This window comes from Siphateles boraxobius, unplaced genomic scaffold (assembly GCF_051911475.1).
Source record: "Siphateles boraxobius isolate OS27281-9 unplaced genomic scaffold, OSU_SipBor_1 7, whole genome shotgun sequence".
In the NCBI taxonomy this organism is placed as follows: domain Eukaryota; kingdom Metazoa; phylum Chordata; class Actinopteri; order Cypriniformes; family Leuciscidae; genus Siphateles; species Siphateles boraxobius.
Genome location: NW_027509197.1, coordinates 40892501 through 40919313, shown reverse-complemented (window position 1 = coordinate 40919313; position 26813 = coordinate 40892501). Strand labels below are relative to the sequence as shown.

The following is a 26813-nucleotide window of genomic DNA, read 5'->3' as shown; positions in this document are numbered from 1 at the left end:
GGCTAAGATTTACTTTAGTTACTTTACCTGCAAATAGAGAATATATGATGTATATTCATTTTTATGTCCAAAAACATATGTTTAAGTGAATCGAATCAGTGTGCGAATTACTGAATAACTACAAAAAAAAAGAATATTTCTTGTTTTTTATGGAATATCGGAGAGTTCATTCTAAATGATTTATAGGTGCACATCATTATTGTGTTAATAGTCTTGAACCAGAATAACTGACATCTCTTCTCTGATGACGAGGGCGGGGCAAGCTGTCATTCACGTGAGATCCACCAATATCAAACCACAACCATCCAATCAATTCCCGCACAGAAACAATCAAGCCCCGACTACAATTGTTCTTGTTCGCAAAGCGTTTCACTCGGATATATGACACCATAGGGAATTAAAGACCAGCGCAAATCTCTTTCGTGAAGATCCTGGTTCAAGCTTTAATTTGAACGAATCCCTTCAATATTCGTACCCTAATAATATTCCAACGTCCCTCCCTGATCAAAATCCAATCACGATCCAAGACTTTGAAACAGTTGCGCATGCGCAGAGAGAGGCACGGAGCTGCCCGAGTGCTGAACCCCGCGCGCGCCTGTGATTTAAAGAGATGCTCCAGTACTGACACACTCGACACACACACACATCCACAACGTTTCATCACAAGCAGGATTTCTCTTGTCATCTCTAATGGTGTTTCCTTCAAGCGCGGAATGATTTTAGGAGGTTTGTGGGGTTTTTCGTGGACGCGGTGCGTCTCGGTGTCGGATAAACCATGAGAATCTGGGCTGAAGTGGTTCTGGGTTCACCTGAGGAAAACTGTGCTTTAGTTCGAGAGAAAACACGACGGGTGTTCGGGAATGACTCGCCCTTCTGTCAAACTCCTCTCAACTTTACTCGCGTGTTTAATAGGAATGGACAACTTCAGGTATGTACTTCAGTTATTACTCCCAGACGCGACTGTTTAAGCAACATTGGTCATATATTAGGATATATATTAGTCAACATTAGTCATATATTAGCATACATATCGTTTATAAGAGCGTTTCGGCTCGTTCTCTTGTGCGCGGATGCTGACGTGCGTTGCCATGGCAATTAAAGAATGCTCGAATGAAAATTAGAACGTCAAAGAAAACATCAGAGAAGAATCGGAAGTTACAGTTACAGCCAGAAATGAAGATTCCATTCTGTTTCTAATGTTAAAGGAGACCGGGGCTAGTTGTCACATGTCTAATCATAATCTAGCTCGTCTTGTTGGCTCGTCTGAAATTTATTCAGACACCTTCTGCATTTCTCACATTATCACAGTTTATTCGCTATAGTTTAGAAAATTATAATACTTGTCCGTCCTTCTGTTAGACTCTCACACATGAATTATGTTGAATATCTGTCAGCTGTTAAATTTAACTACACAATTAGATAATACCAGTTTAGCTCAACCAGTTACCAAGCAATGCTTCATGTTGTTCAGTCTGTGGTGTAAAAAGGTGCATTAGTTATTAAAGAAAAAACACTTCAGAAAACATGATCAGCTCAAAGTGTCCCAATCATTTTTGGTCCCAATTTTTTTATACATTTTACAAAACCTTTAATTGAATACTACTGCTTTTCCCCTACATTTTAATAATCTAAAGAACCCTTTTCCCCACTATAAAGAATCTTTTGTGCATTTGAAAGGTTCTTAACGGAATAATCAATGTCAAACAAAGAACATTTATTTTAAAAAGCATAAGGTGGAAAATTAGTCAAACCATTGCTTACTTTCTCTAGCAGTGCTTTTGTTTTTTTGGTTTCAAACATCTATTTCAAAGCAAATTTTAATTATTTTTTGAATTCTGTATCATATTTTTGTCAAGTTGTGTCACTTTTTTTTATTAATTATGTGTGTGTGTGTGTGTGTGTGTGTGTGTGTGTGTGTGTGTGTGTGTGTGTGTGTGTGTGTGTGTGTGAATAGTGCGACAACATGCCCCACTGTTAGGGTCAGTGTGTTAAATGCCTGTTTCTTATTTCCTGGACAACAACGTGGACATTTTTAGGTATGTGTGTCTAAACAGAAACTGACATTCAAAAATAAACCTTCCCTGAAAAATATTCAGTGAAACTGTGACAACTAGCCCCACTGTGACAACTAGCCCCAATGTGACAACTAGCCCCACTGTGACAACTAGCCCCAATGTGACAACTAGCCCCACTGTGACAACTAGCCCCACTGTGACAACTAGCCCCACTGTGACAACTAGCCCCACTGTGACAACTAGCCCCAATGTGACAACTAGCCCCACTGTGACAACTAGCCCCACTGTGACAACTAGCCCCAATGTGACAACTAGCCCCACTGTGACAACTAGCCCCACTGTGACAACTAGCCCCACTGTGACAACAAGCCACACTGTATAGCCTCATTTAATTCTGTTATGCAGCTTGTGTGCCTTGATATGACACTGAAAAAAAGATAAATATTTACTTGAATTCTACTTTATTCTATTGAACAGCAGTGAATGTTTAGTGATATTTAGTGAATGTTTAGTGAATGTTTAGTGATATTTAGTGAATGTTTAGTGAATGTTTAGTGAATGTTTAGTGATATTTAGTGAATGTTTAGTGAATGTTTAGTGATATTTAGTGAATGTTTAGTGAATGTTTAGTGAATGTTTAGTGATGTTTACTGATGTTTAGCGAATGTTTACTGATGTTTAGTGATATTTAGTGAATGTTTAGTGATGTTTACTGATGTTTAGCGAATGTTTAGTGATGTTTACTGATGTTTAGTGATATTTAGCGATGTTTAGTGAATGTTAACTGATATTTAGTGAATGTTTACTGATATTTAGTGAATGTTTACTGATATTTAGTGAATGTTTAGTGATTTTAGTGATATTTAGTGAATGTTTAGTGATATTAAGTGAATGTTTAGTGATATTTAGTGAATGTTTAGTGAATGTTTAGTGATGTTTACTGATGTTTAGTGAATGTTTACTGATGTTTAGTGATGTTTACTGATGTTTAGTGAATGTTTACTGATGTTTAGTGATGTTTAGTGAATGTTTAGTGAATGTTTACTGTTGTTTAGTGAATGTTTAGTGAATGTTTAGTGATGTTTACTGATGTTTAGTGGATGTTTACTGATTTTTACTGATTAGTGATATTTAGTGAATATTTACTGATATTTAGTGAATGTTTAGTGATGTTTAGTGAATGTTTAGTGAATGTTTAGTGATATTTAGTGGTTTAGTGAATGTTTAGTGAATGTTTAGTGATGTTTACTGATGTTTAGCGAATGTTTACTGATGTTTAGTGATATTTAGTGAATGTTTAGTGATGTTTACTGATGTTTAGCGAATGTTTAGTGATGTTTACTGATGTTTAGTGATATTTAGCGATGTTTAGTGAATGTTAACTGATATTTAGTGAATGTTTACTGATATTTAGTGAATGTTTAGTGATTTTAGTGATATTTAGTGAATGTTTAGTGATATTAAGTGAATGTTTAGTGATATTTAGTGAATGTTTAGTGATGTTTATTGATGTTTAGTGAATGTTTAGTGAATGTTTAGTGATGTTTACTGATGTTTAGTGATATTTAGCGATGTTTAGTGAATGTTTAGTGATGTTTACTGATGTTTAGTGAATGTTTACTGATGTTTAGTGATGTTTAGTGAATGTTTAGTGAATGTTTAGTGATGTTTACTGATGTTTAGTGATATTTAGCGATGTTTAGTGAATGTTAACTGATATTTAGTGGATGTTTACTGATTTTTACTGATTAGTGATATTTAGTGAATATTTACTGATATTTAGTGAATGTTTAGTGATATTTAGTGAATGTTTAGTGAATGTTTAGTGATATTTAGTGAATGTTTAGTGAATGTTTAGTGATATTAAGTGAATGTTTAGTGAATGTTTAGTGATGTTTACTGATGTTTAGTGAATGTTTAGTGAATGTTTAGTGAATGTTTAGTGATGTTTAGTGATATTTAGTGAATGTTTAGTGAATGTTTAGTGATGTTTACTGATGTTTAGTGAATGTTTAGTGATATTTAGTGAATGTTTAGTGAATGTTAACTGATATTTAGTGAATGTTTACTGATTTTTACTGATTAGTGATATTTAGTGAATTTTTACTGATATTTAGTGAATGTTTAGTGATATTTAGTGAATGTTTAGTGAATGTTTACTGATATTTAGTGAATGTTTACTGATTTTTACTGATTAGTGATATTTAGTGAATGTTTACTGATATTTAGTGATGTTTAGTGATATTTAGTGATATTTAGCGAATGTTTACTAATGTTTAGTGATATTTAGTGATGTTGGTGATGTTTAGTGAATGTTTAGTGATATTTAGTGATATTTAGTGATATTTAGTGATGTTAGTGATGTTTAGTGATGTTTAGTGAATGTTTAGTGATATTTAGTAATGTTAGTGATGTTTAGTGATGTTAGTGATATTTAGTGATGTTTAGTGATGTTAGTGATGTTTAGTGATATTTAGTGAATGTTTAGTGATATTTACTGATGTTTACTGATATTTAGTGAATGTTTACTGATGTTTACTGATATTTAGTGAATGTTTAGTGATGTTTACTTATGTTTAGTGATATTTAGTGAATGTTTAGTGAATGTTTAGTGAATGTTTAGTGAATGTTTAGTGATATTTAGTGAATGTTTAGTGAATGTTTAGTGAATGTTTAGTGATGTTTAGTGAATGTTTACTGATGTTTACTGATATTTAGGGATATTTAGTGAATGTTTAGTGATATTTAGTGAATGTTTAGTGATGTTTACTGATATTTAGTGAATGTTTACTGATGTTTACTGATATTTAGTGAATGTTTAGTGATGTTTAGTGATGTTTACTTATGTTTAGTAATGTGAATGTTTAGTGAATGTTTAGTTATGTTTACTTATGTTTAGTGATATTTAGTGTATGTTTAGTGAATGTTTAGTGAATGTTTAGTGATGTTTACTTATGTTTAGTAATGTGAATGTTTAGTGAATGTTTAGTGATGTTTACTTATGTTTAGTAATGTGAATGTTTAGTGAATGTTTAGTGAATGTTTACTGATGTTTAGTGATATTTAGTGATGTTTAGTGAATATTTAGTGATGTTTACTGATGTTTACTGATATTTAGTGATATTTAGTGAATGTTTAGTGATGTTTACTGATGTTTACTGATATTTAGTGATATTTAGTGAATGTTTAGTGAATGTTTACTGATGTTTAGTGATATTTAGTGATGTTTAGTGAATATTTAGTGATGTTTAGTGAATGTTTAGTGATGTTTACTGATATTTAGTGAATGTTTAGTGATGTTTACTGATGTTTAGTGATGTTTACTGATATTTAGTGATATTTAGTGAATGTTTAGTGATGTTAACTGATATTTAGTGATATTTAGTGAATGTTTAGTGATGTTTACTGATGTTTAGTGATATTTAGTGAATGTTTACTGATGTTTAGTGAATGTTTAGTGATGTTTACTGATGTTTAGTGATATTTAGTGAATGTTTAGTGAATGTTTAGTGATGTTAACTTATGTTTAATGAATGTTTAATGAATGTTTAGTGATGTTTAGTGAATGTTTACTGATGTTTAGTGAATGTTTAGTGATGTTTACTGATGTTTAGTGATATTTAGTGAATGTTTAGTGAATGTTTAGTGATGTTAACTTATGTTTAATGAATGTTTAATGAATGTTTAGTGATGTTTAGTGATGTTTAGTGAATGTTTAGTGGATGTTTAGTGATGTTTAGTGATGTTTAGTGATATTTAGTAATGTTTAGGGATGTTTAGTGATATTTAGTGAATGTTTACTGATGTTTAGTGAATGATTACTGATGTTTAGTGATGTTTACTGACTCCATGTCTCAGGATAATGGCAGGTCAAGAGAACGAGAGACTGTTCGCTCGGGAATCTTCATCTGCGATGTCGCCCTCAGATTTCCTGGACAAACTGATGGGTCGAACATCAGGATATGATGCGCGGATTCGACCCAACTTCAAAGGCAGGTTCAGTTCTGGTTTACAATCTCCTGAATGTGAATCAGTCAAACATCCTGATGCTGCTTTCAGACATCAAGAGTTTCAGACTGATGTATTTACACATACATTTAACATACGGCAAAGAGCCAACAATATTCTTAACATATATATATATATTAATAATATATATATATATATATATATACACACACACACACACACACACACACACTACTTTTCAAAAGTTTGGATTTTTTAATTTTTTTTGAAAGTCTCTTCTGCTCAACAAAGCTGCATTTATTTGATCAAAAATACAGTAAAAACAGTGAAATATTATTATAATGTAAATCAGCTGTTTTCTATGTGAATATATAGTAAAGTGTAATTTATTCCTGTGATCAAAGCCGAATTTTCAGCATCATTACTCCAGTCTTCAGTGTCACATGATCCTTCAGAAATCACTATAATATGATGATTTGATGCTCAAGAAACATTTTTGATTATTATGTTTAAAAAAGTTCATATTTTTCACATTTTAAAATGGATTTTTATTTTCCTTCAATGAAAATTTAATTTCAATTTTCAAAAGAACAGCATTTATTTGAAACATAATCTTTTGTAAAATTATACATGTCTTTAGTCACTTTTGATCAATTTAATGCATCCTTGATGAATAAAAAAATAAAATAAAATTACTGACCCTAAACTTTTGAACGACAGTGATAGATAGAAATATATAATTATGTCATTATTTACTCACCCTCATGATGTCACTCCAAATCCATATGCTGTTATTTATTTCTGTGAAACACAAAAAAATTATTTTTTAAGAATGTTCAATGTTGGTAAAAATACACTTATAAGTGAATGCGTAATAATATTTTTCTTTACATATTTTCCATAACTTGCTTTAATGCTTTGTTTAGTGCAACAAATACAACCATAATGTAAATTACTTTTTTTTCATATTACACTGATTTTTTGTTCAATACAGAAACAATATTTTTTGATGAAATGTGCATTAATGATTAAATTAATGTCACAATGCAAAAAAATCTAAAAGCTTCCTTTCATTATGCAAAATATAATTGATTAGTTTTGGGTGAAATATGACCGGCACAGATTATTAAACAGATTCACTTTTCATTTGTTTTGTTTTGAATTGAAAACCCACAAAAAAGGTCTAGTTTATTATCATAGATAATAATGAACTAACATGAACCAACAATAAGCAATAACATTTTTAAAGCATTTAGGATTTTTTTAATGACTCTACAAGTTTGATCAAACCATCAAAATATGAGGAAAAACATTTGATATTTTTAATTATTTTAAATATCAGTGAACAACAAACACTACACTTGGTGAAGGTATTTATCTAACAAAACTATTAGTCAAACTACAGATGAATGTTTTATTTTACTACGCAAAAAAATGCACAGAAAAACAAAAAGCAGAGAGGAAAAAGCAAACATTGACTACAACATAATCAGTTATTAATATTTGGTTGATTATCTCTTTTTTACTTCATAATTTCTTTGCCTGGACAAAAATTATGTTGCATAATTCATCATGTTTCATTATGTTATCATCACTAATAAAACTACACAATATGACTACATAATCTATAATAATATTTGAATAAAGGGTGAAGATGTCAATTTCACGTGGACAATACTGTATTAGTAAATGCTGTTGAGATGAATAAATACTGTAGAAGTGTTCATTAATGAAACCTTATTGTAGTGTTACTGAACACACCGTAAAACAACATAAAAGCATCATTGAAGAAGTCCGTGAAACTATATTCCACATTCATCTGCTCATGCAATATTGAGATTACTGAAGCTGGTGGTACTTTGGTTAAAGTATAAAATGTTTTTTGTTGCCTGTCAAACCAAAGCACAGGCTGAAGAACACAGTGCAGTTCTTCTGATGTATTATTTAAAAAGGCCATATTACAAATCTTGATGCTGTTTTTGAGCTCTAGAACAGGTTTTCCTGCTTGAATGTTGATTATTTTCCTCATATTCTCCATTTTTGCGGCTCCTCTCTTCCCAGTCTGTCAGTAACGCTCTGTTTCCCGAAAGCATCGTTAGCCAACTATAGTCGTTATCAGCAGTTCCACGAGTCTGTGTTTCCCGAAACCATCGTTTTAACAAACATTCACAAACAGCATCGCAGAGTTGTGTGTGTGTGTGTGAGCGACAGATCTCGAGCGGTTAGAAGAAGAGTTTCTAGTTTTCATGACATGTGGACTCAATAAATCCTGATCATGAGCAGAATAATCAACATTCTGTACAATCTATAGCTTTTATTTACAATACATACAAATGTCATTTACGTCTTTTAGTTTGTCAAGAGATTTAAAGTGTCGTTTCTGAAGAGTGCGCATGTGTGAACGGGATCTAGTGCGTAAGAACGAGACTATGATTGAATCTGGAAATAAAGCAAAATAACTGAGAAAAATTAGAAATATTCCTCAGATGCCATGTTCGTAATTTATAGCAAAACATCTAGCGTTAATTCGTTCTCAACAGATTCATTAAAAGTAGGGATGCACCGATATTAATTTTTTGGCCGATACTGATAACCGATAATTCTTTAGATTTGAAAGCCGATAACGATATATTGGCCGATAAATCTAAATCCACATTTTTATATAATTTTTGAGAGCTTGATTACAAAAACAAAAGTTTCGCCATTAAAATTCATGTCGAAAGCACACAGTTATAATGATGTTCTCTATAATTTTATGTAGCCTTTACTTTACTGTATTTTCCTTTTCAAAGTGATTCCAATCATACTTCAAGCAATTCAAAACCATCATGTTGAACAGTGCACATGTGAAGTGTCTCAGATGAAGTAAATAATCATTATTTAACGGTTTTAATATATCGGCCTAATTTTCTTATCATGATAATGATAGGATTAAAAAATAACATATATCGGCCGATACCGATATGATGGCCGATATATCGTGCATCTCTAATTAAAAGTATTATTACTCCACGTGCGTGACATCATTAACCAACGTGGTTGAACGACCGATTTGCAACAATACGGTTTCGAGAAACAGTCGTGACTCGCTTGATTTCTTCAACAATGCATCATACTATGATAGTTAAGAAACGAGTTACGGCGTTGTACGGGAAACACACTCCTGATTGGTTCCTGTCTCTATGAAGCCCCTCCCTCTGAAAAGCATACTGTGCTATGATTGGTCGGCTGGATCAGTGTGTTGGGATTGTTCGAGCGCTTCGAGTGTGTTTGGGAAATGCCCCGCCCCTTACCATAACCGCCAGTTTAACACACTACTAACTAACTCAACCAGGCCCCGCCCCTTTATTCTGCGCATGAATTATTATAATGAGGAATATTGTGATGTGTTCGTTCCCGGAAGAAACTCAAGATACAATGGAGGCGTTTCAGGAGTTCAGAAACACTGACACCGATATAGAGAAGAACTCACTTTTTCAAGCTCAAACAGCAACACTACAAGCACAAAAAAGCATCAGTCTTCCTTACAGACATTACCTGGATTTATTTGTTGCTATTAAAGTTGAATCTGAATGTTTGTGTCACAGACGAGCGCCAGCTTCTGTTCAGTTTATTTTGGCACGGATGGATGTTTGAGCCCAGGAGTGATTAAAATGCAATCTTGTTAGAAAACATTCACGAGGTTCAAAATACCTCAGAGGCGCATCTACTGGGTTATTTTTAGTAACCCACACCTCCAGTACTTTATGATTTTCCTTTCATGATTTTCAACAAGAATGACAGGCTACGATCTACTCCGGAATTAGCGGAGAGATATTCACTGAAAAGAGAAAACAATTTTCACTTAAAAGAACAGCAAGTAACACTTTGAATTAAATGTGAAATTATGTAGAAAAACTAGTATTTTTTCCAATAATAACTTTACAGTACAGTCATTATCTGTGTACATCAACATTATCATGATCATTTTTAAATAGGTATTCACTGTGTTTTATTTCTTGCATTAAACTTTAATGATTGTTCTCTTGAACTTGTTTCCTCTGATTGAGAAAAAAAAAAAACACTTTCAAACGGTTTTTAAAAAATCCTAGAGCAATATTTCCATTGATTTGTTTATCAAAAGCTTTTATCCGAAATGACTTACAAATGAGAGATAAAACAAAGCTATTGATTAAAGAGGCAGAAACATTAGAGGTGCTTTAATACAAGCCTCAAAAACAAACTGTTCAGAAGACTAAAGAAATAGTGAAGCACAGAATAGAGTTAAATATATGATAAAATTGGCAATTAATATGTATTATTTTAGTTACACTAAAACAAAACGATTTGTTAAATTATTCAGCGGTGATGCATTAAATAGATCAAAAGTGACAGTATAATGTAACATTTATAATGTTATAAAAGATTCCATTTCAAATAAATTATGTTCTTTTGAACTTTATATTCATCAAATATATATATTATATAATTTTATAATATATGATTATATAATAAAAAACATTTTTCAACATTGATAATAATCATAAATGTTTCTTGAGCATCAAATCATCATATTATAGTGATTTCTGAAGGATCATGTGACACTGAAGACTGGAGTAATGATGCTGAAAATTCAGCTTTGATCACAGGAATAAATTACACTTTACTGTATATTCACATAGAAAACAGCTGATTTACATTCTAATAATATTTCACAATTTTTGATCAAATTTTGATCGAGAAAAGATTAATTTTGAATGGTAGTATATGTCAGCCATAGGCTTGAATAGTGAATTTTGGTGTAATATGTTGCAGTTACACTGTTGAAGTTCTTTGGTTTTTAAAATCATGTGTTTCTGCAGGTCCACCTGTGAACGTCACATGCAATATATTCATCAACAGCTTCGGCTCAGTGACAGAGACGACTATGGTAAGTGAACTGTGCTTTACTTTGCTAAAAACACACACTGACAGGAGTTATTGCCTCTGCCTTGAACTCAACATGACATTAGCTCACTTTCACTTCAAAGTGCAAATTTAACTAAGTTAGAATAAGGCATAAAACACTTGCAGCGTTTCCATCCCATGTGTTCAAGAGAACAAAATTGTCACTTGCTGGGAAATTGGTGCAAAATAACAGTAATAAACTGTACGTTTCTGCAATGTGTCTGTTTCCCCTCCATCATAAACGAGTGTGTGTCGAGCGTCAGACGAAACACAATAAACACTGTCATGTTCTCTAGCGTTCGGATGCTGGTGTTCGGGAACACACTCGTGTGTGTGTGTGTGTGTGTGTGTGTGTGTGTGTGTGTGTGTGTGTGTGTGTGTGAGACGCTTCTGGAGGAATTAAACACAATCATTCTGATCACACACTTCGTCTTTCCGAAACACCAAACTAACATTAGAGACGCTGCGACGCCATTGGTCCGCTGGTTACTCCAGTTATCCAATCACAGCTGACGCTGAGTTTATGGTCACATGGGGTTATTGTTCCACATTGTTGGATTTATTTGATAAATGTTTTTCCAACAATTGTTTCCATTTTTTTTTGTTTTTGTTTTAATTTATGCACGTTTCCACACTGTAAAAAGTGTTCAGTTCACTTAACTTAAAAAAAATTGAAGATTCCTGTTTCCTTATAAATATTAAGTAGCCTAAATAAACTCAATGCTTAATCGAAAAAATTAAGAAATATGGAATTGTCAAGTTCAATAGGCAAACTTAATTTTTTCAATTAAGCATTGAGTTTATTAATAATTGTAAGGCAACGGGTTTACTGAATTTTTTTAAGTAAGTGAACTGAACACTTTTTTTTATAAAATATCCCCAATTTGCATGAAAATAGTAGGATGGAAACACGGCTAATGTGTGTTCAGTGTGAACAGTTTGTATGATAATATGAAATGCATGAATCTCTGCTTGGTATGAAGACACAACGACTCAAACACTCAATATCTGAAGCACTTTTACTAAAGTATGAGGTTATTGAGGGATTTATTCAGTAAATATGTTTCCATCGAAGTTTATGCTAGTCTTCTTAATGAATAAAAAAATATTCATCAGTTATTGTTTATGCACATTTTAAAAATTTATGCTTTTCCATCCACTTTTTTTAATGCAATATCCCAAAACTTACATAAAAATAGGTGGATGGAAACATTGCTAAAGACTCAATTCACTTCTAACATGTTTTTTGCTTTTGTCTTCATAATGTTTAATCAGAATGTACATCTCAATAAACCGGATAAAATCCAATTAAGTCCCACCTACATTTGGAAATAAGCAAGATTACGGACACGGTTAATCGAGACTCTACTTTCTACACTAACTTTGTTCCAAAACATTCCCTTGACGTTTTCCGTTCAATCTGTTTTGTTTTAATTAATCAAATGGCAAACGATCCTCTCGATTCGCTAGCAGGCCTGCAGTTCAGATTGATTAGTTTAATGTTTGGAGATATTCAGACGCTTCAGGGGTAAACAATTCCCAAATCTGGAGTCAAGTCTCATTCTTTTTTTCCAAGGAATATTACTGCAGCCCAAAATCCCAACACATCTCCAGTGGATATTAAGCACAAACAAGAGAGAAGCTGCTTTGATCAAATTCTAATTTTGTTTACATGTTTTAGAGCAACCAATCATTAATGAACAGTACAGACAAATTAAAATGAGTTCGGATTTTAGCGTTTACGCTGTAAAAAATGATTTACACAGATTACTGGATGGGGGTTTAAGTATTTTTACTTCAAAATTTCAAATTTAATTCAATGTGTTATTTGCCTTTTTTTACTAGCAATTTCTGAGCAAAAATTGTTTATTGTACCCAAATGATAAACAAATCTAAGAACTATTAATTTATACCAGTAATTTAAAACATACACCCGTTTTATGTTTTGATGAGTACATTATTTATCTTGGTTATTATATACGTAGCTAATTAACTTGGGTGAATCTTTTTGTAATGTTACAATTCGCTTGTTACGAGTGGAACAAAAGGTCTTGCTAATTCATTCAGTCAACACAGTTTTCAAAGAGCTTCACCTCATGAAAACCTTGAAAGGATTTCTATAGCTAAACTTTTAACAAAGCCATAAGTTACTGAATGGCTTTGCAATGCATGTTAAAAATCATGTCGTTCGTACAGAGAAAAGGAAAAATTACAGCAATGCATGTTTTGTTCTTGATGGCGGTCTTATATGAAATACCGTGCATGAAAGCACAAATGCTCATGCACAAACGCTTTTATTTTACCAGAAGGTCTGCTGACATAAAGCGTCTCTTGGGTGTTTTCTGAATCACAAAGTCAACATGAAAATATAGCTGCAAGCAGCCATTAATGGGCCAAGCACAAAGAAGGAACGATAAGTCATGCTAGCATGGTTGGGAGCATCAGACCAGCTGCAATAATGAGAAATTAAAGACATTTTAAGATTATTTCAGGCAAAATGGCTTAAAAAATCACAAATACAGTCACTAGTCATATGATTTAATGGTTTAGAACTTCTGACCAATAGGTGGTGCTGGGACCAAATTGATGTCTTGTGGTAAGAGTGAGGTGACAATGACACATGCAAAGTTTGGTGTCAATATACCAAATCATTGCAGAGATAAAGCCTCAGAGTCGGTTTGGCATCGTGCCATCAACTTTGTTTATGCTGTATTCGAAAACTATATAGACACGAAATCCATACATTTTTGCCGGCAATGTCTGAAGATGATCTGACTCGAATTTGATGAAAATCAGACCAACGGTCTAGGAGGAGTTAGGTGGCGCTGCCCCGAAATGTTTTTAGTACTGTCAGGGCATGGTGCCGAAGACACATACCGAGATTCGTAACGAAACGCAAAAAAATCGTAGGTTCATAAAATAGCATTTTTTTAGAAACGCATTGTAAAAAATGGCCAACACCTAAAATGGTAAGTATGGGAGTTTTGAGAGTTTTGGCCAAAAACATTAGAAGTTATAAGCAAAAAGAGCCATTTTACATATCTCCTGACCACTAGGTGGCACTGTGCCGAATCTGTGCTGGTAGCCTAAGGTCAGGGTTGTCAAAACACACACCAAGTTTGGTCAGAATACGCTAAAGCATTGCGGAGATATAACCTTGCGTCCATTATAGCGTGTTCTTCATCAAATTTGTTTGCGTGTTATTCAAGAAGGGTTTGACGAATCAACTTGAGTTCCATAACTTTTTGCCGGCATGGTTTGAAGATGATCGGACTCGAATTTGATAAAAATCGGACCAACGGTCTAGGAGGAGTTTGAAAAAGTATGTTTTTAAAGAAAATCAAAATGGCGGAGTCCGAAAAAGTAGAATTTAGTTTCTAGCCCTTATGGTTCAAAAGCATAAACGTGAGTGCAAATTTGGACAGTTGGTGGCGCTAGAGGGATTGAGTTACAGACTGCAAATTTGGTATAGTGACTAGTCAGACTGTCCTCTATCTCTGTGCCAAATTTCATAACTTTCCTGCGAGCGGTTCTATGGGCTGCCATAGACTTCAAGAGCGGAAGAAGACTAATAATGGGAACACTAACAATTACAATAGAATAGCTGCTCGGCCCCTAATTAAAAATGACCTGATTTACTCCCATTCTAGTTAGACTGAATATCTTTTAATTCCACCACTATAAGCACAAATGACCTTCTGCTTCATGCACTCTTAAATATAAAGGGGTTTTCGCAGTAAGAACCATTTCTGGTTCCCCAAAGAAGTGAGCAGTTCTTAAAAGGTTCCACAGATGTTAAAGGTTCTTCGTTGTTTCCCATAAAGACCCTTTATTTCTAAGAGTGTGTGAAGTTCAGAGCAAACGTACAGTCAAAACAAAATTTATTCAGGCACCATCAACATTTCTCACATTATCACAGTTTATTCGCTATAGTTTAGAAAATGGTAATAAAATATGACAAACTCAGAGTTTTTTGAAATAGGTCTTATTCACCGTCTCCCCTACATTTAGATCGGTGGGCAAACGCATTTTTGTCTCAGTGAATGCATTGTCTTAGTCTGGCAGCGCCACCGCTAGGTTAGCTTAGCATAATGAATGGAATCCTTTGTTGCCGGATAGCATGTCGTGAGTAAAAGTGATCCAAAAATAATAAGTGATCTTCGAATAATATTTTTGCTTGAAAATTTCGTTTTGTATAAAATGTATCTCCATTTTAATCAATGTTTCATCAACAAATTGCCTGGATTAATAATTAAGAAGCAAATATAGTAGACAATATAATCAGGACACGAAACTGGAGCACGTCTCATAAATGAACCGAAACTCAGCGTATAAGCTACTTGGTTCACAGACCTGAGAAGTATATCCATAGAAAGCTTGAAATGTCTACTTTTAAACAAAACAATTAAAAGAGAGATTGGCTACTCTCTGCTTATGTAGGCTAATTCATATGAAGTGTGCATTTCTCTCTATTGGCGCGTTCACTACTGCGAAGATGGCGAGTCTGCATCGTCAACTTTATCTTTGCAGCCGACACTGACATAGAAAACACTAGTTTATTAATAAACAATTCAAATGTTTCATGCATAATCATTACTTTCAAGCTTTATTTCAGGTGTTGCGTGATATCTCTGCGCCCAAGTAGCAGTGCTTCGCCTATGCTTCCCTCCCATATACTCCCAGGTCAATCTCTGCCTAGGAAATCACCTAGTCTTAATCTGCATTGCTGTGAATACGTAGGGCACAAGAAGTAATTCGTTTTTTTTTTTTATCACTTTTACTCACGACATGCTATCCGGCAACAAAGGATTCCATTCATTATGCTAAGCTAAGCTAGCCGCGGCGCTGCCAGACTAAGACAATGCATGCACTGAGACAAAAATGCGTTTGCCCACCGATCTAAATGTAGCGGAGACGGCGAACAAACCTTATTTAAAAAAACGGTGGCGTGTTCCTTTAACAAACATAAATGAACTATAGTGTCCTGTACCCACTAGTAAAAAAAGATTAAAAATGATATCTGGTGTCTGAGTAATCTTTGGTTTGACTGTGTGTGTCTCAGGACTACAGGGTGAACATCTTCCTTCGGCAGAAGTGGAACGACCCTCGACTGGCGTACAGCGAGTACCCGGACTCGTCTCTGGATCTGGACCCGTCCATGCTGGACTCCATCTGGAAACCAGATCTGTTCTTCGCCAACGAGAAAGGAGCCAATTTCCACGACGTCACAACGGACAACAAGCTCCTGCGGATCTTTAAAGACGGAACCGTTCTGTACAGCATCAGGTATGAAGATCTGAACGTTTTAACCTTCTGGATCAGGATTTCTGGATTTTAGCCTCTAAATGATCAAAACTTTGTTTAGACACAATCTCTCCAGTCTTTCTGTGTCTGATTGATAGTTTACACTGTTTTAAGGCCCTTTCACACGTGTAATGAAAAAGCGTAACGAAAAAGCGAATAGTTCACGTCAAAACCATTCACATTAGCCGCTATGCGAATTTGCGACGTTCAGAGCTTCAAAACGTTCGCGCCGACAGCTGAGAAAACATGGACACTTCATCATCATCATCCAGGGGAAGATGAGCTTTTCATTTTCTTTAAAAGACAGAAAAGAAGGTTTTGGGTGCACCCAATCTTAAAGAACAGAGAGTATGCTAATTTTGTACAGGAGCTAAAACTTTATTTCTTTCACACAAAATACTCACAGTCGTGATAACCGAGTTGGTTGGCAATGCTACGCCACAAATCGTCTTTCAAATCGTTGTCCTTGTAGTTTTTGTTAGTTTTGTCAAACAAAACGGGATTCGTCGACACATGAGCAATCAGAAGATCCGTCATTGTTGCCGTGACTTCACCTTTGTTTCCTTGTATGTGATTGGCTGAAGCCTTTTCTGTCGCCTCAAAAGTAAAAAAAATTGACATCGGAGCGAAAAAAATAAAAGTCGTTTTTTCGTCGCAGCACATTTGCGTTCGGTGTGGATGCACTCATTACACAAACAGCTGATCAAGAAATAAATCCATCGCGCGAATTATTCGTGCGTCAAAATCGCGTCCAGTTTGAAAGGAGCTTTATCAAGTAAAAGGTCTTTAATTGTACAAACGTGCTCCTTCACGTGTCTTTAAACCTGAGCTGATTTTTATCAAGTAATTCACCTTGTTTCATCAAATGACAGAAATCTGTTTAAATAGATGGTTAAAAATATGAAAATGTGCAAATTTAAAAAAAAATGGAAACCATTACTGAGCCAAAATACAGAATAAAAGAACGAGTCTGAATGTGTGTTTTTTGTTAAGAATCATATATGATACATCAGGCTTATGGCTCATATAGTGAGAATATGGATAGAAACAGCTCAGTTTTATTCAAATTCTGACTATTGTAATGTAAATCAATGAGATCTTTATAACAGTATAGTTGATACTTGCATAAAATGCATAGAAATATGAATATCTGCTAATAATATGTCTTAGTCAGATGATATTTAAATACTTAGTTTTTATGATCAAATCTCTGTAGTTTTAAAACATATAATGCAAAATTGTAATGCAATGCAATGATGAGTGAGAGACGAACAAATAAACCTTCCTCAAAAGCCTGATGATCATATTTGATACTCATGATTTTTCTAATGAATTATGTGTCTGGATGATTTAAGTAAACCTCACTTATAAAATATAAGTTTTTAGAGTAACATAAACCAAATAACATCACATAATTCGTCAAATCCATTGCTAATACTGATAATCATGCGGTTTATTCTTTAACTCTTTGCACTAATCAGATATAAAGACATTATTAATAAACATTATTATTATTAATCACGTCTAGGAGTTCTAATGTAGTTCAGTGATTCCCCTGTTACGGCGCATAAAGAGCGCAGTCATTATAAATTAAAGCTGACTTCAACACCTCGAAGTGTTAGAAGAAGATGAAGAAATCACACACAGACACACAGACACACACACACACACACACACACACACACACACACACACACACACACACACACACACACACACACACACACACACACACACACACACTGAGAGCAATGCAAGAGTCGGAGTCTGATATTGTTAAGTAAAACATGTATAAAATGTAATGATTGAAATAAATGGAAAAACAAGGCCATAATTGAATTTTTTTTCTGGGGATTGTCAATTTAAAGGAATTTAATGATTTAAGGAAATACAGAAGTAACTATTTGCAAAAAAATATTTTATTTTGAAGACATGCACACATTCATGTCTGACGCTTCTTGTTTCGTCATATTCATTTATGAATCACATGAAAAAATTTATTTTGGAAAATAAATTGGAAAAATTTATTATCCAATATATAATATATTTATTATATATTGGAAAAATGTATTATCCAATTTGTATCACTGGATATTACTGTCATATATTACCTTTGCCCTTATAAAAATTGCAATTGAAATAAAATGAATATTACAATAAATATTACAATTTAAAAAACATTTTTTTTGCCTTGGCAACTACCAGAATTAAATTTATTTTTTTAAGTTAAATTATAGAAATTATATATTGAAATTATAGTTTTTAATATAGTAGTTATATGAAAAACTATAATTACTAAAACTAATATATATATATATATATATATATATATATATATATATATATATATATATATATAAACAAATAAAAATAAATAAATGTTAATTAAAAATATGAATTAATTCTACAATAGTCTATAAATAATACTAAAATAACACTGGACCACAATGAAAAAAATGTGAACGTTTTATTAAAGCCTATAAAGTTTTAAATTCTGACATAAACTATTCATAAATCATTCTGATTGTGCTCTACTGTCAAATAATTTTTCATAGGAGTCCTTTTTACAAGAAAATACAATTTCACTTTTAATTCATTGTCACTTGCTCTTAGCTTTTTTGTAATTATTTGTGTAATTTCATCAGGTTTATCTCTCATATTAGCACAGAATGCAAAACAGAAAGATTTTATTAGTGCTCACACTCTTTTCTTCAGCAGTGATGCGAACGAGGGATTTCTGTAGCTCTTATTGTAAATCCACACGCGTCTCGAGAAACAGAGAATCTCTGTTACGATCTGTTTAGAAAATAAGCTTATATGACGCTGTCCTAGTTTTCATAAATGATGTTCTATTTATATAAATATGCACACATCAGCTCCTCGTCAGTGTCTGAATTCATGCATAAGTCATAGTGTCGCTTCAGCTTCCAGATGAGGCATTCATATAGTTAATCAAGTATGAATGTGTTTGATTTTACAGCATCAACTATTTCAGATAAACGGTGTTTAAAAACAATGCTTTACACTTTACAATAAGGTTTAATTTGTTAACATTGGTTAAAGGAGTAGTTCACTTCAGAGTTAACATTTCCTGATAATTTACTCTCCGTCATCCAAGATGTTCACGTCTTTCTTTCTTCAGTGGGAAAGAAATGAAGGTTTTTGAGGAAAACACTCCAGGATTTTCTCCATATAGTGACTTCAATGGAGTCCAACGGGTCGAAGGTCCAAATGTGAGTTTCAGTGCAGCTTCAAAGTCTCGACACGATCCAGCCGAGGAATAAGAGTCTGATCTAGACAAACCAGCGACATTTATAACTGAATAAACATTTAAATACTTTTGTCTGGCGTTTGTCTTAGTCTTTGCACGTTCTCTTTGTAAACACTAGATCTGTTCTTACGCCTATGTCACGCTTGACCTTTCACCCTGATTACGTAATGTGTGACGCATCACAGTATATAAATGTTTATTTAGTTATAAATGTGCGCTGGTTTGTCTAGATCAGACTCTTATTCCTCGGCTGGATCGTGTCGAGACTTTGAAGCTGCACTGAAACTCACATTTGGACCTTCGACCCGTTGGACTCCATTGAAGTCACTATATGGAGAAAATCCTGGAGTGTTTTCAACAAATTCTTAAATCAAGATGGATTTACTCAAGTAGTAAAAAGCCATAAAATATTACGTCTTGTTTTCTGGGAGAATTAATCAAAATGAAGTGAGTTTTTGCTTAAAACATAATAATCTTAATTCAAATGGAAAACAAGAAAAAAATCTAATTCAAATGGAAAACAAGAAATATAATCTTAATTCAAATGGAAAACAAGAAAAAAAAAATCTTAATTCAAATGGAAAACAAGAAAATTAATCTTAATTCAAATGGAAATCAAGAAATATAATCTTAATTCAAATGGAAAACAAGAAAAAAAAAACTTAATTCTAATGGAAAACAAGAAAAAAAAACTTAATTCAAATGGAAAACAAGAAAAAAAAACTTAATTCTAATGGAAAACAAGAAAAATAATCTTAATTCAAATGGAAAACAAGAAATATAATCTTAATTCAAATGGAAGACAATGAATTTTTTTTTAATTCTAATGGAAAACAAGAAAAATAATCTTAATTCAAATGGAAGACAATGAAAAAAATCTTAATTCAAATGGAAATCAAGAAAAAAAACTTAATTCAAATGGAAAAAACAAGAAAAAAAATCTTAATTCAAATAGAAAACAAGAAATATAATCTTAATTCAAATGGAAATCAAGAAAAATAATCTTAATTCAAATGGAAAACAAGAAGAAAAAAAACTTAATTCTAATGGAAAACAAGAAAATAATCTTAATTCAAATGGAAAACAAGAAATATAATCTTAATTCAAATGGAAAACAAGAAAAAAAATCTTAATTCAAATAGAAAACAAGAAATATAATCTTAATTCAAATGGAAAACAAGAAATATAATCTTAATTCAAATGGAAATCAAGAAAATTAATCTTAATTCAAATGGAAATCAAGAAATATAATCTTAATTCAAATGGAAAACAAGAAAAAAAAAATCTTAATTCTAATGGAAAACAAGAAAAATAATCTTAATTCAAATGGAAATCAAGAAAAAAAAACTTAATTCAAATGGAAAACAAGAAAAAAAAACTTAATTCTAATGGAAAACAAGAAAAATAATCTTAATTCAAATGGAAAACAAGAAATATAATCTTAATTCAAATGGAAAACAAGAAGAAAAAAAACTTAATTCTAATGGAAGACAATGAATTTTTTTTTAATTCTAATGGAAAACAAGAAAAATAATCTTAATTCAAATGGAAGACAATGAAAAAAATCTTAATTCAAATGGAAATCAAGAAAAAAAACTTAATTCAAATGGAAAACAAGAAAAAAAATCTTAATTCAAATAGAAAACAAGAAATATAATCTTAATTCAAATGGAAATCAAGAAAAATAATCTTAATTCAAATGGAAAACAAGAAGAAAAAAAACTTAATTCTAATGGAAAACAAGAAAAATAATCTTAATTCAAATGGAAAACAAGAAAAATAATCTTAATTCAAATGGAAAACAAGGAAAAAATCTTAATTCTAATGGAAAACAAGAAAAATAATCTTAATTCAAATGGAAAACAAGAAATATAATCTTAATTCAAATGGAAGACAATGAAAAAAATCTTAATTCTAATGGAAAACAAGAAATATAATCTTAATTCAAATGGAAGACAATGAAAAAAATCTTAATTCAAATGGAAATCAAGAAAAAAAACTTAATTCAAATGGAAAACAAGAAAAAAAATCTTAAATCAAATAGAAAACAAGAAATATAATCTTAATTCAAATGGAAATCAAGAAAAAAAATCTTAATTCAAATGGAAAACAAGAAGAAAAAAAACTTAATTCTAATGGAAAACAAGAAAAATAATCTTAATTCAAATGGAAAACAAGAAAAATAATCTTAATTCAAATGGAAAACAAGGAAAAAATCTTAATTCTAATGGAAAACAAGAAATATAATCTTAATTCAAATGGAAATCAAGAAAATTAATCTTAATTCAAATGGAAAACAAGAAATATAATCTTAATTCAAATGGAAAACAAGAAAAAAAATCTTAATTCAAATAGAAAACAAGAAATATAATCTTAATTCAAATGGAAATCAAGAAAAATAATCTTAATTCAAATGGAAAACAAGAAGAAAAAAAACTTAATTCAAATGGAAAAGAACAATAATCTTAATTCAAATGGAAAACAAGAAAAAAAATCTTAATTCAAATGGAAAACAAGAAATATAATCTTAATTCAAATGGAAAACAAGAAAAAAAATCTTAATTCAAATGGAAAAGAAAAATAATCTTAATTGAAATAGAAAACAAGATTTTTTTTAATTCAAATGGAAAACCAGAAAGATAATCTTAATTCAAATGGAAAACAAGAAAAAAAATCTTAATTCTAATGGAAAAGAAAAATAATTTTAATTCAAATAGAAAACAAGAATTTTTTTTAATTCAAATGGAAAAAAAGAAATATAATCTTAATTCAAATGGAAAACAAGAAAAAAAATCTTAATTCAAATGGAAAAGAAAAATAATCTTAATTGAAATAGAAAACAAGATTTTTTTTAATTCAAATGGAAAACAAGAAAGATAATCTTAATTCAAATAGAAAACAAGAAAAAAAATCTTAATTCTAATGGAAAAGAAAAATAATTTTAATTCAAATAGAAAACAAGAATTTTTTTTAATTCAAATGGAAAAAAAGAAATATAATCTTAATTCAAATGGAAAACAAGAAAAAAAATCTTAATTCTAATGGAAAAGAAAAATAATTTTAATTCAAATAGAAAACAAGATTTTTTTTAATTCAAATGGAAAACAAGAAAGATAATCTTAATTCAAATGGAAAAAAAGAAAAAAAAATCTTAATTCAAATGGAAAACAAGAATAGAATCTTAATTCAAATGGAAAACAAGCAAGATAATCTTAATTCTAATAGAATACAAGATTCTTTTTCTTACCCCATTGGCAGATCATTTTGCTTATTTTAAGCAAAAACTCACTTCATTTTTATTTTTCCCCCCAGAAAACAAGACATAATATCTAATGGCATTTTAGTAATCTAGTAAATGCAGATCTAGTAAAATTTCACATCTAGTAAATGCATCTTGATTTAATAATTTTTTAGATATTTGGACTGGAAACAAGACAATCTGTTTTTGCAGTGTTGACTGTCCCATTGTCCGCAGGTTGACGTTAATCCTGTCCTGTCCGATGGATCTGAAGAACTTCCCGATGGACGTCCAGACCTGTACGATGCAGCTGGAGAGCTGTGAGTTCCTCAGGAGTTCTTCATCTCTCATCTCTTCTTCATCTCACTGAGTCTGTGTTTCTGTTCTGCAGTCGGATACACCATGAACGACCTGATCTTCGAGTGGCTGGATAACGGCCCGGTTCAGGTGGCGGACGGTCTGACTTTACCACAGTTCCTCATCCGAGACGAGAAGGACCTGGGCTATTGCACCAAACACTATAACACAGGTCAGGAGATACACACTCATAACTGATCACACGGGACCAGTCTATTAAACATCTGCAAAAAATGCTGTTCTTACTTAGTATGTTTGTCTTGTTTCCAGTCCAAATATCTCAAATTTCTTAAATCAAGAAGCATTTACTAGTGAAGTAAAATGACATAAGAAATTCTCTCTTGTTTTCTGACAAAAATAAAAAAAATAAAGTGAGAATTATCTGCCAATGGGGTAAGAAAAATAATCTTAATTCAGATTAAAAAAAAAAAATCTTCGTTTAAATGGAAAACATTGGAAGATAATTTTGCCTGTTTTAAGCAAAAACTCAATTTTATAATTTTTTTTTTTTTTTTCAGGAAACAAGAAAAAAGTATACACTACTGTACTCTACCTCTACTGTACTCCACACTACTGTACTCTACTCTACCTCTACTGTACTCTACTCTACTGTACTACACACTACTGTACTCTACTCTACCTCTACTGTACTCTACTCTACTGTACTACACACTACTGTACTCTACTCTACCTCTACTGTACTCTACTCTACTGTACTACACACTACTGTACTCTACTGTACTACACACTACTGTACTCTACCTCTACTGTACTCTACTCTACTGTACTACACACTACTGTACTCCACACTACTGTACTCTACTCTACCTCTACTGTACTCTACTCTACTGTACTCCACTCTACACTGCTGTACTCAACTCTACCCCTACTGTACTCTACCTTTACTGTACTCTACCTCTACTGTACTCTACCTCTACTGTACTCTACCTCTACTGTACTCTACCTCTACTGTACTCTACTCTACCTCTACTGTACTCTACTCTACCTCTACTGTACTCTACTCTACTGTACTCCACCGTACACCACCTCTACTATACTCTATTGTACTCTACCTCTACTGTACTCTATTGTACTCTAAACTACTGTACTCCACCTCTACTGTACTCTACACTACCTCTACTGTACTCAACCTCTACTATACTGTACTCTACTCCACCTCTACTATACTCCACCTCTACTATACTCTACTGTACTCTACTCGACCTCTACTGTACTCTACTCTACACTACTGTAATCCACCTCTACTGTACTCTACACTACCTCTACTGTACTCAACCTCTACTATACTGTACTCTACTCCACCTCTACTATACTCCACCTCTACTATACTCTACTGTACTCTACTCGACCTCTACTGTACTCTACTCGACCTCTACTGTACTCTACTCGACCTCTACTGTACTCCACCTCTACTGTACTCTACACTACCTCTACTGTACTCAACCTCTACTATACTGTACTCTACTCCACCTCTACTATACTCCACCTCTACTATACTATACTGTACTCTACTCCACCTCTACTGTACTCGGCCTCTACTATTCTCTACTCTACTCTACTCTACTCTACTCTACTCTACTGTACTCTACTCTACTGTACTCTACTCTACTGTACTCTACTCTACTGTACTCTACTCTACTGTACTCTACTCTACTGTACTCCACCGTACACCACCTCTACTATACTCTATTGTACTCTACCTCTATTGTACTCCACCTCTACTGTACTCTACTCCACCTCTACTGTACACAACCTCTACTATACTGTACTCTACTCCACCTCTACTATACTCCACCTCTACTATACTCTACTGTACTCTACTCCACCTCTACTGTACTCTACTCTACCTCTACTGTACTCTACTCCACCTCTAATGTACTCCACCTCTACTGTACTCCACCTCTACTGTACTCGACCTCTACTGTACTCGACCTCTACTGTACTCGACTCCACCTCTACTGTACTCTACTTTACACTACTGTACTCCACCTCTACTGTACTCTACACTACATCTACTGTACTCAACCTCTACTATACTGTACTCTACTCCACCTCTACTATACTCGGCCTCTACTATTCTGCACTCTACTCTACCTCTACTATACTCCACCTCTACTATACTCTACTGTACTCTACTCCACCTCTACTGTACTCTACTCCACCTCTACTGTACTCTACTCCACCTCTACTGTACTCTACTCCACCTCTACTGTACTCCACCTCTACTATACTCTATTGTACTCTACCTCTACTGTACTCTATTGTACTCTACACTACTGTACTCCACCTCTACTGTACTCTACACTACCTCTACTGTACTCAACCTCTACTATACTGTACTCTACTCCACCTCTACTGTACTCTAATCCACCTCTACTGTACTCCACCTCTACTGTACTCCACCTCTACTATACTCCACCGTACACCACCTCTACTATACTCTATTGTACTCTACCTCTACTGTACTCTATTGTACTCTACACTACTGTACTCCACCTCTACTGTACTCTACACTACCTCTACTGTACTCAACCTCTACTATACTGTACTCTACTCCACCTCTACTATACTCCACCTCTACTATACTCTACTGTACTCTACTCGACCTCTACTGTACTCTACTGTACTCAACTTCTACTGTACTCTACTCTACACTACTGTACTCTACTCCACCTATACTGTACTCTACTATACACTACTGTACTCTACTTTACACTACTGTACTCGACTTCTACTGTACTCTACTATACACTACTGTACTCTACTATACACTACTGTACTCTACTTTACACTACTGTACTCTACCTCTACTTTACAGGAGTGAACCTGCAATAATCCTGAGGATTATTTTTTCACTTTTGGTGTGAAAGGGTATTTACATTTGCCCAAAAATATAACTTGTTTGTTATAAAAAAACAAACCTAGCCCAAGGTGAAAAAAAGTAACTAAGTAACGCAATTAGTTACTTTTTAAGGGAGTAACGCAATATTGTAATGCATTTCTTTTCTTAAAACAACTTTCGCCAACAAAAACCTAAAAACTATAACTTCAGTCATAAACATTTTTTCAAGGGTTTTCCAGGACTTACATTTCTAAAAGTCAGATTCACGTACTTTGAGCAGCTCGTATGAACCGCTGACTGGTGTTTAGGGAAGTTCACGTGCATCGAGGTGAAGTTCCACCTGGAGAGGCAGATGGGATATTACCTGATCCAGATGTACATCCCCAGCCTCCTCATCGTCATCCTCTCCTGGGTCTCCTTCTGGATCAACATGGACGCGGCTCCGGCCCGGGTGGCACTCGGCATCACCACGGTCCTCACCATGACGACCCAGAGCTCGGGGTCACGGGCCTCGCTGCCGAAGGTCAGCCCTGTCACTCACTCACAACCACAAATATGAGGGTCTGGAACATTTATTTGTTCAAACACATTGGTTCATTCAGAAACTACAGTTGTTATAGTTTATTTTCATTTCAATTGTCGCGCCTCTATGCCCCGCCGGTCGCAAAAAAAAAAACGCGTCGGTTTTTACAAAGCTCATCGTTCTGAAAAGCGCGTGCTGATTGGCCAGCGATCAGTGCATTGTGATTGGCATTTCAGTAATGCATTTAGTTTAAATTAAACTATGTTATAAAACTATATATATTATATTATATAAAATAATTTTATATGATATAAAACTATATCATATAAAATAAATAAATAAAATAA

At 33.1% G+C, this 26813-nt stretch overlaps 1 protein-coding gene across 1 annotated transcript in view; it reads left to right on the top strand.

Moving 5' to 3' along the window:
• Positions 1-558: 558 nt before the first annotated feature.
• The window catches only part of glra2 (glycine receptor, alpha 2), a 34332-nt gene continuing 8077 nt past the window's right edge, over positions 559-26813 (top strand). The window contains exons 1-7 of the mRNA XM_077216466.1: positions 559-928; positions 5874-6007; positions 10826-10893; positions 15973-16196; positions 22961-23043; positions 23115-23252; positions 26252-26466. Coding sequence (XP_077072581.1) covers positions 861-928; positions 5874-6007; positions 10826-10893; positions 15973-16196; positions 22961-23043; positions 23115-23252; positions 26252-26466 — 930 coding nt within the window. The 5' untranslated portion in view covers positions 559-860. The remainder of the gene's footprint in view (positions 929-5873; positions 6008-10825; positions 10894-15972; positions 16197-22960; positions 23044-23114; positions 23253-26251; positions 26467-26813) is intronic.